The following is a 12,771-nucleotide window of genomic DNA, read 5'->3' as shown; positions in this document are numbered from 1 at the left end:
TACCTTAACATTTTAGGTGCAGTTTTTGTAAATGGAAAAGAAATGACTAATCAGTTGCCAGCAGTTACTTCTGGGTCCACTGTCACATTTGACATTGAAGCTGTGACTCTAGGATCCACCAATAATAACGAAGGAGGAAACTTCAAGCTTCGAGTAACTATTAGTTCGAATAACAGAGAAGTGGTTTTTGATTGGCTACTGGATCAATCTTGTGGTTCTCTTTATTTTGGATGCTCCTTTTTCTATCCTGGATGGAAAGTGTTGGTGTTCTAGATTTTTGGATGATTGGCTTTGGTTTGCAGGGTTTTAAATGTAGCTGTCCTCAGCTCAGTTTAGTCGAAATTGGTTAAAAAAATTGTTAGATTCATCTCTCAGTTAAGCCATTGAAAATGGAAATTGTTTACTGGATTTATTTGGAACATTTTAGCAAGAAAAGATTTGACTATTGTGGACAAAACCGTAGTGCAGTCAGTTTTACTTTTAGCGTAGTGTTAATTGGAATATCAACATCACGATAAAAATCAAATTGGCTTTTAAAGTATGAGGAGATACAGAAAGCCCTGTACCCTTCTACTGTACTTCTTTAAAAGCTGGTTATTAGAACAGAAAAACCTAGTGTAACATTATTTTATTAAACCTCTATCTTTTAAGGATCCAAGGCCATGTAAGACTTTAGGATAAAACAACAGGACTAGACCAGCCAGAGGCCAGAGTTCTGTAATATGCCTTCACTTGTGTGCTCTCCACGTGAGTGTTGAGTATGCTGTCCATATTCACGTATCTGTAAGCAGTATTGAATTTTATCTCCTGTTCAGTGATCTTGAAGTCCCAAAAGCGTGATAGGTTTTGTGTTTTTTTAAATTACTGAGCACATGTCTACAATAGGCAAGTACTTGCTTTTTTCTTTCCTTGCAGTTCGATTCATGATAGTTTGGAGGATTTTTACAGGGTAAAACTACGAAGTAGTACGCACAGCAGTGGCCATTCACACGTATGTCATGTGCACATGTGCATGTCCAGCCTCAGTGATGTATGTGTTACTCCTGATAGGGTATGAGCTACAGTCCAGTTTAATATCAGTTTTATAAACGGTCTGTTAGTGGACCAAACATATATAGGCTAAATACTTGACCTATTTTTTGGAAAACTTCAATTTGTTTAAAATATTTATTTGAAGGACTTAGTGTGTAAAAATGATTAGCTTAACTTGCTATACCAGCCTACAGATTTTTTTTAATGTGAATTTTTTTCCTTCATTTTTAACAGTAGAAATGTGGAAACGCAAGTTTGATATTTTTGTAAGATAATTTATTTGGGGATTCGCATTCCCTGTTGGACAATCATGACCTTTTTCCCTTGCCTTTTTATATACAAGTAAGTTGCTTTCACCTGTTTAGTGACCGTTAAGAAGATGTGCTACAGTGTAGATGTCTCGTCCAGCTGTCTGAAACAAAATAAAAACCTCAAAGTTAAATGTGTGTATTTTTTTCTTCTGTGAGATGTGATGAATCCAATTTTAATCTTTACTTTTAAGTAGAGGGAGGAAAGGATTTCTTGTGTCTCTAGTCATTTTAATGCAAATATCACTGTAACTTGTTGTCAGGTTACTTAGGCTTTATCTTCTGTGTATCTGATACTGAGCATCGTGCCTGACATATAACGTGTGTCCAGTAAAAGTTGGATTGAATGAATATGGATGGGTTATTTTCTTCATCTCATTTCCTTCATTTGTCAGTTCGTTATTGAACCTCATTATTTCTTATCCTCTGCAGGAGGGCGACATCTTACATTTATATCCTTAGAATCTGCCTTTTCACAAAAATGACTAAAACCTGACTTAATTCTAGATAGGAGTGGATTGCAAAATTTCAACTCTGAAGCTACTTTAAATACTGCGGGTTTTTTTTGTTTTGTTTTGTTTTTTTAAGATTTTATTTTTGGGGATGCCTGGGTGGCTCAGTCAAGCTAAGTGTCTGACTCTTAGTTTCAGCTCGGGTCATGATCTCCTGGTTTGTGAGTTCGAGCCCCACGTTGGGCTCTGTGCTGACGGTGTGGAGCCTGCCTCGGATTCTTTCTCTTTCTCTCTCTCTCTCTCTCTCTCTCTCTCTCTCTCTCTCTCTCTCTCTCTCTCCCCCTAGCCCCCCCCCCAAAATAAATAAATAAACTTTAAAAAATAATAAGAGTTTTTAAAAAAAGGTTTTAAGTAATCTCTACACCCAGTGTGGGGCTTGCACCAGCAGTCTCGCATCAGGAGTCTCATACTCCACTGTGACAGAGCCAGCCAGGTGCCCCTGCTTTTTTTTTTTGCCCCCTTGAACTGTGAACATAAGATTTTGTTAAAAGCCAACTCATTCTGTTTAAACAGATAAAGGAGCCCAGTATTCCAAATCTATTTGTATGCTTGGAGGGATGAGAGAGTTTGGGTGATGATAATTAAAACGATAATAAGACTTGATCTTTATTGAGCCCCTACTACGTGCCAGGCACAATGCTGAATTTTCAAAATACATTTATTATCTCATTTAATCCACATGATATATACTGTACTGTTATTACTGTTATTCTACTTTAGAGACAATAGAACTTAGGCACAAGAGATGTGAACTAATTTGTCTAAGGTCAAGACTAGTAACTAGCCTAGTCAGGATCCTAGCCCAGACCCGATTAGGTCTGGAGCCCCTACTCATAACCGTTGTGCTCCTGGGAAGAGTGGACACTACGGGGAAAGCCTCAGGTGTAGATAAGAATCAGCCATGGGGGGGCGCCTGGGTGGCGCAGTCGGTTAAGCGTCCGACTTCAGCCAGGTCACGATCTCGCGGTCTGTGAGTTCGAGCCCCGCGTCAGGCTCTGGGCTGATGGCTCGGAGACTGGAGCCTGTTTCCGATTCTGTGTCTCCCTCTCTCTCTGCCCCTCCCCCGTTCATGCTCTGTCTCTCTCTGTCCCAAAAATAAAAAAAAAAAAAAAAAAAAAAAGTTGAAAAAAAGAATCAGCCATGGGATCAATGATAGCAGTTGTTGGAGTAGCACGTTATCTTTATATGTTCTAGATGCTAGTGCTTTGTTGGATTTATGGTCTGCAAATACCTGGTCTCTGGCTGGTCTTTGCATCCTTACACCAGGGTCTTTTCCAGAATAAAAGTTTCTACTGTTGATGAAATTGAATTTATTAATCTTTCCTTTTGTGATTGTGCTTTTGCTCTCCAGTCTGTGAATTCTGCCTAGCCCTGAACCCCAAAGAGTTTTTCCTGTGTTTTTTCCTGAAAGTTTTAGAGCTTAACCTATTACATTTATGTTTGTGATCCATTTTGATTTTTTATAAGGTTAAGTTTCACTTAGGAAGATATCTGTTCATATGGCTGATCCGTTGCTCCAGTGTCGTTTGTAGCAAAGGCTGTCTTTCCTGCATTGAACTGCTGTTGCCCCTTTGTCCAAAATCAGTTGGCCATATTTGTGTGAGCCTGTTTCTAGGCTCTTTGTTCCACTGATCTGTGGGTCTGTCCCTCTGTCAGTACCACACAGTGTGATTACTGTAGCTATATAAGGTTTTACAATTGGGTAGGCTGACTTCTCTTTTATTCATCTTTTAAAAAGTTGTTTTAATGGGGCGCCTGGCTGGCTCGGTTGGTAGAGCATCCTACTCTTGATCTCGGAGTTGTGAATTCGAGCCCCACGTTGGGTGTAGAGATTACTTAAAAAAGAAAAAAGGTGAAAGAGAAGTTTTAGGTATTCCAGTTTCTTTGCCTTCCAATGTAGATTTTAGAATATGTTGTTTATATCTACAAAAAATCTTGCTGAGATTTCTATAGGCATTGTGTTAAACCTATCAATTTGGGAAGAGTTGACATCCTTGCTATGTTGATTCTTCCAATCCATGAATACAGTATGTTTCTCCTTCCATTTAGGTTTTTGATTTCTTTTACCTGCATTTTGTAGTTTCCAGCATACAAGCTAAGTTTTGTTACATTGACACCTAAGTGTTTTGTTTTATTTTATTTTAGCGATTGTAAATGGTATTGTATTTTTAATTTTGGTTTTCACATGTTCATTCCTAATATATAGAATATGTCTTTGTAGTTTATCTTGTATCCTGCAAAATTGCTGAACTCAGTTTTTTTCCTCCCTCAAGATTTCCTCTTCAGCCCATGGACTTCCTAGAAATGTGTTTTTAGTTTCTGAGTGTTGGGAGATTTTCCTGCCATCTTTCTGTTATTGACTTCTAGTTTGATTATACTGTGTTTGAAGAACAGTGTATATGATTTCCATTATTTCATATTTGTTGACTTATATCCCAGCATATGGTCAGTTTTGGTATATGTTCTTTGGGCACTTAAATAGACTGCGTATCTTACTCTTAATGAGTAGAATGTTTTGATCTTGTAGAGTTCTATATATATCTTTCCTGATTTTCTGTCTTGTTGCTCTATCACTTCTTGAGAAGGGGGTGTTGTAATAATGGGTTTGTCCGTTTCTTCTCTTATTCAATCAGTTTTTGACTCACATCTTTTGTAACTCTTTTGTCTTATGAATACACACTTAGGATTGCCGTATCTTTTTGGTGGACTGACCATTTTTTCGTAATGTCCCTCTCTGATAATTTTCTTTCCTTCGGGGTCTACTTTATGTATATGAATCCAGCCTCTCTTGCCTTCCTCTGATTAATGTTCACATGATATATATTTTCTGTCCTGTGCTTTCAACTTTTCCATATTAATATATTTGGAGTCAGTTTCCCATAGCATATAGCTGAGCCACAGTTTTTTGTCGTTAATTTACTCCGTCAGTCTCTGAGTTGCGTTTGGTCTATATAGACCATTTATATTTAATTGTTATTATTGATTTGTCAGGATTTAAGTTTGCCACTTTTCTTTTTTGTTTTCTGTTCTCTCTGGTTTTCTGTTTTCTGCATTCTTGTGGGTTGCTTGAACATATTTTGGAATTCCATTTTGACTTATCTATAGTGTTTTTGAGTGTCTCATTCTGTAGCTTCTTTAGTAATTGTTCTAGATATTAAAAATACACGTTTATAACATACACAATTGATATACACAGTATATATACATTAATATATGTATAGCATATACATTACATATATATGTTGTGTATGTGTGTTTCTACAGATATACATATGTAGGTATACCTACATTAATACGGTAATGGTTTTTTTCATAAAAGCATAAATCCTCTTTGGATTTCTTTGCATTAGTGAAAACGCACTGAGGTAGGTCTTCTTGTAAAGTGACGTGGCATAATGTGAACTTTTAGAAAGCGGGGGATATTGTTCACTTTATGCCATTTCAGCTTACCACAAATTTTTGTTTTTGTTTTTTTTTAAGCTTATTTATTTTGAGAGAGAACCAGTGGGAGAGGGGCAGAGAGAGAGGGGCACAGAAGATCCCAAGCAGGCTCTGCGCCAACAGCAGTGACCCCAATGTGGGGCTCAAACTCATGAAGCGGGGAGATCATGACCTGAGCTGAAGTCGGAAGCTTAACCGACTGAGCCACCCAGGTATCCCGCTTATGAAATAGCCATGCTCCACTTTTGGATACGGGGGATATAAAACTTCCCAGTCTGTTGGTGTCATCGTTTTATCCATTCAAGTGAAATAATCTTTACATGTCTTTATCCTCCCCCATGTACAGTAATTATCTTTCTTAAATATTTTCTCTATAAACATTTAGAACATAGTCAATGTTGACCTAACAAAAAATATTTCAGAAAACTCAAGAGAAGTGTCTGTTGTTATTTATCTGTATTTCTGTTTACTGTGTTTTATTTTCCTTCATGATGTTCCAAGTGTCCATTACCATTTCCCTTCTGTTCCAGGAACCTACTTTCGGCATTCTTCTAGAAGTATAATTATGATGTGTCTGTGCCTGGGATTCTTTGGGGTTATCTTGTTTGGGTTCCTCAGCTTCTTGAATTGTTAGGTTTATATCTCTTGCCAAATTTGGAAAGTTGTCAGCCATTATTTCAAGTACTTTTTTCAGCCCTGCCCTTTTTCCTTTTCTTCTAGGACTCCAGTGACACAAACTTTACATCTTTCATATATCCCCACTGACTCCTGAGGTTTTGTTTGGTTGTTTGAAGCTGGCTTTCTCTCTGTTGTTCATTTTAGGTAATTCCTCTTGTTGTACTTCCAGTCCACTGATCTGTCCTCTATCACATTCATTCTACTTTTGGGCCCCTACTGAGCTCTTTGTTATATATTTTGGTTATTGTATTTTTCAGCTCTAAAGCATCCATTTGGGTCATAGTCATATCTTCTGTTTCCGTGCAGATTTTTTATATTCTTTGCTGAGGCTGTTCATTTTCTCATCTGGCTCAAGTGTGTTCATAATTGCTTGTTGAAACATTTTAATCATGGCTCTGGTGATGTGTAGTTGTACGTGTCAGTTCTTCTGGGTAAAGGGATGTTCAGATGGCTAATTAAAACGTTATTCTGGGTGTTCTGTGAGGGTGTTTCTGGAAAAGATTGGCATTTGAATTGATGGACTTGAGTAAAGCAGGTGGCTGTCCCCAGTGTGTTGGGCCTCATCCAATCTGCTGATGGCTTAAATAGAACAAAAGGCAGAGGAAAGTAGAATTCGTTCTCTGCCTGTTGAGCTAGGACATGGATCTCCTGCCCTCAGTGCTACTGGCTCTAGGGCCTTCCTATCTGGACTGGAATCTACACCATTGGCTCTCAGGCCTACGAACTACATCACCGGCTTCCCTGGGTTCCCAGCTTGCAGGCAGCAGATCTTGGGACTTCTCAGCTTCTCTAATTGTGCACTGGTTCTGTGTTTTTTGGAGAACTCTAATACAGTGCTTTTTAATCTTTGTCAGATAATTCAAATAGCTTTGTCAGCCTGGGGTTGGCATCTGTTGTCTTTCTTTTGAGATCTTTCTGGTTCTTGATACAACGTGATTTTCTATTGAAATGTGGGCATTTTGTATTATGTTATGAGACTTTGGATCTCTTTCAGCTGGTCTCTTGATACCACTCCAGCGGGAGAAGTTGGGGCGGGGGGTGGGGGTGTTGGGCACTGCCTCATTACTGCCATGTGGAGTAGAAGATTAGCTTCCCCTTGGCCTCTGTTGACAGCCAGGAGGAGACCAGACGCCTGTTACTGGTCGCATGGGCATGGGGGGTTCCTTCTGTGACCCCTGCTGACACTGCAGCAGGGGTGGCCTCATTCCCCTCAGCAGTGGTGGAAGTCCTGACTCTTCAGTAGGCTTCTTCTAAGACTGCGTATAAGAGAGGGGGAGAGGGATCTTGGTGGTGGGTGTGGAGGTCCAGGCTCCTCTCTCACCGTGGGAAGTGGCTTCCTTGCTGCCCAGTGGGATGAAAGTTTTGCCTCCCTATTTGGTCTTCTCTGACACCATCTTGGCAGAGGTGTTGGGGTATCTCATTACAGCCTCATGAATGTGGAAGTCTAGGCTACCCCGGGCCTTTGCCAACATGGCCAGGATAAGGAAACAGTCTTTTCTGTAGTTATTTTTGTTAATCTTAGGGCTTCCGTAACAAATTTCTACAGTCTCAGTGGCTTAAACAGACAGGAATTTATTCTCACAGTTTTGGAGGACACAAGCCTGAAATCACGGTTTTGGCAAGACTGTGCTCCCTCCAAAGGGTCTACAGGGGACCATTCTTTACCTCTGCCAGGTTCTGGTGGCTTCAGATACTCCTTCACTTGCCCCTGCATAACTCCAATCTCGGAGTCTGACTCTGTCTTCTCACGGCCACCTTCTGTTTCTTACAAGGACACTTGTCTTGGCTTTAGGACCCATCCAGATAATCCACGATGATCTTATCTCAAGATCCTTAACTTATTTATATCTACAGAGATTATTTTTCCAAATGAGGCTACCATCACAAGTTCCAAGATGTGGGCATATTGTTTTATGGGCCACTATTCAACCCTGTACAGTAGTGTTTGCCTGGAAGAGAGCTGTGGTTGGCTAAAGGCTGTCTTACAAGGCTGCCCCTTTTGTGGTCCTTTGGCTAGAGAGAGCAGGCTTTTGTTGGGGCTTTTTTTGTCTTTCTTTGTTGGCATTTCCTGGTTGCTGGCTTCCTCAGCCTCAGCTCTGGGATACACGAGACAAGAAAATCCAAGGAACTCACCACTGTGTTGATCCTTGGGTTCTGAGATTCCGAGCCAGTTGACCGGATCTTCAGAGTCTTCTTAGGTGGCTTTTTTTTTTTTTCACATTTTTTTCCAGAACTTTTAGTTGTGTTTACCAGGAGGAATAGGGAAGACATGATACTCCGTTTTCTCGGAGAAGCATAAATTCTGAAGCTATGTGATAGATTTAATGTCAAAACATAAAAATAGAACAGTAAATAGAAAAAGTAAATGCAGCTCTTAGGAGGGATTTCCCTGTAGAGGGGTAAAAGCAAGCACCTGAGGGCCTCTGTTATTACATGAAGGATTAGTCCAAGGTCAAGAAGTGAAATGTATTAAATTATTGGTAACAGCAAGCTCTTGTGACGACTGTTACTGACAGAAACACACTCATGTGGGTGTCTCCCAACCTGGCTCAGGCAGCCACATGCATGTAGAGCTCCACGCCGGAACGTGGACTTTGCTCAGCTCGCATCCAGTGCCGCCCTTTCTGTTCCCCACATTCCAGGTCTTCTTCCTTGGATTCTTCCATTATTTTAGTGAAGCATTTCCTCCACTTCCTGGGAATCATTACCCAGGAGGCAAGATTTTGGGGAAAGAGATGTGGAAATTCCTTCCTTTTTCCTCCACTTGAGTGGTGGTGACTGGTTAAGAATTCTAGATCAGAGATCATTTCCCCTGAGAACTTGAAGGCATCGCTCTTTCTAGCTTCTAGTATTGAGAAGTCTCGGTGCTTTGCTGTTGCCTGTTCATTTGTATGTTGTATGTTTATTTTCTGTCTGGAAAACTTTATTCCTGGTCTTCCCAAGTTGGTGTAACAGTCAGCTGCGTAACCCATTTCACTGGCCTTGTGGGTATTTAAGTTGGTGATAACCTGCTTTGAACTCACTAGATTGTAAGTTCCTTGAGGTTTTGTATCTACTGTAGCAGATGTTCTCAGTCCTGGCTGCATACTAAAATTTCCTGGAGAACTTCTAAAAATAACAAATTCTGATGTAATCCGTATCAGTGGAGATCAGGCTTTTGTTGTTGTGTGTGTGTGTGTTTTAAGAAACAGAATGGTTCTATTTGGAAGGCAGATTTGGGAGCAACTGCTCCAAAGTAACCAAAAGTCAGTCTCCACAGTAATTCTGTTGCAAATCTAAATGTATTCTACTAAAAAGACTATCCTTTATTCTGAAATAATCCCTCCTGTTCTTTATGTACTGACCTTTTATAAAGTGAAAGTGCCAGTGGACGTCAGTCAGGTTTGATTGTTGTTTGCAAATCGTCTAACCCGACAAAACAAAAAGTCAGCAATGTGAAAAATGTGTATTACTGGTCTGTGAAATACACAACTGTGGGACCTCCTCGACACCCTACATTGCCTGATATCTGGGCATCTGAGAAATACTTTTTTTCTTTTTTTTAACGTTTATTTATTTTTGAGACAGAGACAGAGCATGAACAGGGGAGGGGCAGAGAGAGAGGGAGAGACAGACTCTGAAATGGGCTCCAGGCTCTGAGCTGTCAGCACAGAGCCCGACACGGGGCTCGAACTCACAGACCGTGGGATCATGACCTGAGCCTAAGTGGGCTGCTTAACCGAGCCACCCAGGCACCCCTGAGAAATACTTTTAAATGAAGACCTAGTACTTTTCTTCTTAAAAGACAAAAGCTGTATTCGCTAAAACTAATCTCTCATAAAAGCTTTTAATCTATAGGCGCCTGGGTGACTCAGTTGGTTAAGCCTCTGACTCTTGGTTTCCACCCAGGTCATGATCTCGCAGCTCATGGGGTCGAGTCCCACATCAGGCTCCACGCTCAACATGGATTCTTTCTCCCTCTCTCTCTGCCCCACCCCTGCTCATGGTTTCTCTGTCTCTCAAAATAAGTATTTTTTTAAAAATGGGAAAAGATAAATACAATAGTCCAGTATCAACCCTGTTTTCTAGAACCAGCTTTATAAAGTGATTCATCCCATGTGACATTTAAGTAACAATCTTAGGCTTGTCTAAGAATGTACTTAGTGAGTTTTTAGCCTTTTATAAAAATCAACCTTACCCTCATAGGAAGCAGTAAATAGGAACCCAAGATACTCCAGGAATTGGATCATAGACTGTATCCTGAGAACAACAGAGTGCATGATGTGTATTTAACTTCTGCCATGTCCTGGTACTCCACTTGGTTGGAGGGGAGACTGCATACATGAGATAAGACTGGAAAGATAAATAAAGTCAGGTCAGGAAGAGTATGAATTTCATTCTGACAACAACCAGGAACCATTAATGAGATCTCTCCTTTAATATGGTACTTGGTGTAATTAACAGAACCTCGCATATTTCCACCTTTCTAGGAGCAGCATACTATTTATATTTAATAAAATGGAATTTTAAATTTTTTTTTTTAAGTTTAGAGCATGAGCGGGGGCGGGGGGAGAGGGAGAGAGAGAGAGAGAGAGAAAGAGAGAGAGAGAGAATGAATATGAATGAATCCCAAGCAGGTTCCATGCTGAGCTCAATCCCATGACCCTGAGATCATGACCTGGGGGCCAAAGTCAAGAGTTGAACAAAACCGACTGAGCCAACCAGGTGCCCCCAAATTGAATTTTTAGAAACTATTTTTGACAATGACAATATTTTTACGTCATAGAAATTTACTGTGCTCAGAGCTCTGTGCTACACACTTACCCATTTTGCCTTTTTCCTAGTGAGAACACCATCCTTCTTCAATTACCTTTTCTATTGTCTGGACTTAATTTTTTAAAGATTTTTTAAATATAAGAACTATAGGAAGGGGCGCCTGGGTGGCTTAGTCGGTTGAGCAGCCGACGTTGGCTCTGGTCATGATCTCACGGTTCGGGAGTTCAAGCTTCGCGTCAGGCTCTGTGCTGACAGCTTGGAGCCTGGAGACTGCTTGGGATTCTGTGTCTCCCTCTCTCTCTCTGTTCTTCCCCTGCTCGTACTGTCTCTCTCTCTCTCTCGAAAATAAATAAAGATTAAAAAAAAACTGGAGGACATCTGGGTAGCTCAGTCAGTTAAGCGTCCAACTCTTGATTTCAGCTTAGGTCATGATCTCAGGGTCATGGGATCAAGCCCTGTGTCAGGCCCTGTGCTGACAGTGTGGAGTCTGGTTGGGATTCTTTATCTTCCTCTCTCTGCTCCCCAAACCCCAAATAAATAAAACACTTAAAAAAACATATAAGAACTTAGGGCTCCTTCGTGGCTATGTCAGTTAAGCGGCTGACTTTGGCTCAGGCCATCTCATGGTTTGTGAGTTTGAGCCCCATGTCGGGCTCTGTACTGACAGCTCAGAGTCTGGAGCCTGCTTCAGATTCTGTGTCTCCCTCTCTCTCTGCCCTTACCCCACTGGCGCGCTGTTTCTCTCTCAAACATGAACTATAAAAAATACATAGTAAATTGAGATGTTTCAAAAATGGCAATGTGAAAAGACTCCTCATCTGTTCTCTACTCCAGCTATCTTCCCCCAAAGCAGCTATTTCTATGTACTCTTCAGACATATTCTATAACCAAATGGGGTATATTCGTTTTTCAATTAAATTTGAAGCATGCTAGAAACTGTTCTGTACCCTTTATCGTTGCAAAAAACCTTGATCCTTTTTCATTGCTGCATAGTATTCCACATATGGAGTGTATCATTTAACTGGTTCCCTGATGACTTCTGTCTAACCTGTTTTCAACAGTGGTAGCAATTTGTCATTTTACACATGTTCTAGTTTATCTGTAGGATAACTACCTAAAGATGGAATTGTTAGGGCAAAAGCAAAATGCATGATTTTAAAAGAACATACCAGATTGCTCTCTCTCGACTCGTACCAACTTATTTTCCCACTGGAAATGTCTTGAGTGCTTGTTGATGTGCCGGTAGTGACTTTCTAATGACTGTATTAGCAAAACTTCCTCCTTTAGCAAAGCTGAGTCCATCTGTGTTCTTGCTCTTATTCTTTCCCTTTCTGGTAACTTTTATCTTTGGCTTCTGTCTCGTCTTAGTCTGCATTCATGCTTAAGCCTCCCATCCATTCTCCCCCAAATTCTTTGCCTGTCTTGGTAGAGCCCCATTTTCCACACACTCTTCCTAAGCCTCCTTTCCCATGCATTCAACGCATCAACACTGTTTCCGAGCACTTCACTCCCTTCAAGTGGCTTACTCCTTCTCTACACTACAGGACTACTGCTTCCTTTCTGCAGTACTCTTCTTCGCCTCATCACTCCTTCATCCCACAACACCGCTGAACGAGGGCTTCTCAGGACGGGCTGTTGCATATCTCACCTGGGCTATTACAGTAGCATCCTAGTGATTGATTCTTCCTGTGCAGAGCCTCTTCCCTCCCAGATTCTTACCGCCACGTCTCACCAAAAACACAGGTTGGTTTGTGTCCTATCTGTGCCGTAATCTCCAAATACTCCTACTGGTTGAAATCCAAACCCACAGCATGGCTTATAAAGCCGAGTTCGTGTCACCAAATATCTGAGCACCAACTAAAACCGTGAGGCAGTACTAAGGCCAGTGAGATGGGCCTTGCAACGTAATGAAAGGCGAAGCAACTGCTTAGAAGATACTACATACAGTAAGCTTTGGAAGCACAGGGGCACTCAGCTCAAAGAAGACAGCAACCTGCATATGGGCCACAGGCTATTACCAACCAAGAGCAGCCGAACTGTCAACT

The 12,771-nt window shown here is 40.9% G+C and overlaps 1 protein-coding gene and 1 long non-coding RNA gene across 2 annotated transcripts in view; both read left to right on the top strand.

Moving 5' to 3' along the window:
* The window catches only part of CRLF3 (cytokine receptor like factor 3), a 42,729-nt gene extending 41,255 nt beyond the window's left edge, over positions 1–1,474 (top strand). Inside the window, exon 8 of the mRNA XM_019423857.2 lies at positions 17–1,474. Coding sequence (XP_019279402.1) covers positions 17–273 — 257 coding nt within the window. The 3' untranslated portion in view covers positions 274–1,474. The remainder of the gene's footprint in view (positions 1–16) is intronic.
* A 701-nt stretch (positions 1,475–2,175) lies between these two features.
* On the top strand, positions 2,176–3,156 carry LOC128774277 (uncharacterized). Its single transcript, XR_008418829.1, has 2 exons — positions 2,176–2,734; positions 2,974–3,156. It is a non-coding gene; the product is annotated as an uncharacterized LOC128774277 (long non-coding RNA).
* Positions 3,157–12,771: the final 9,615 nt, after the last annotated feature.

Source organism: Panthera pardus, unplaced genomic scaffold (assembly GCF_024362965.1).
Source record: "Panthera pardus isolate Hobbes unplaced genomic scaffold, ASM2436296v1 HiC_scaffold_3, whole genome shotgun sequence".
NCBI classification, from domain to species: domain Eukaryota; kingdom Metazoa; phylum Chordata; class Mammalia; order Carnivora; family Felidae; genus Panthera; species Panthera pardus.
Note: the sequence above shows the minus strand (reverse complement) of the source record. Positions and strands in the feature narration are given on the sequence as shown.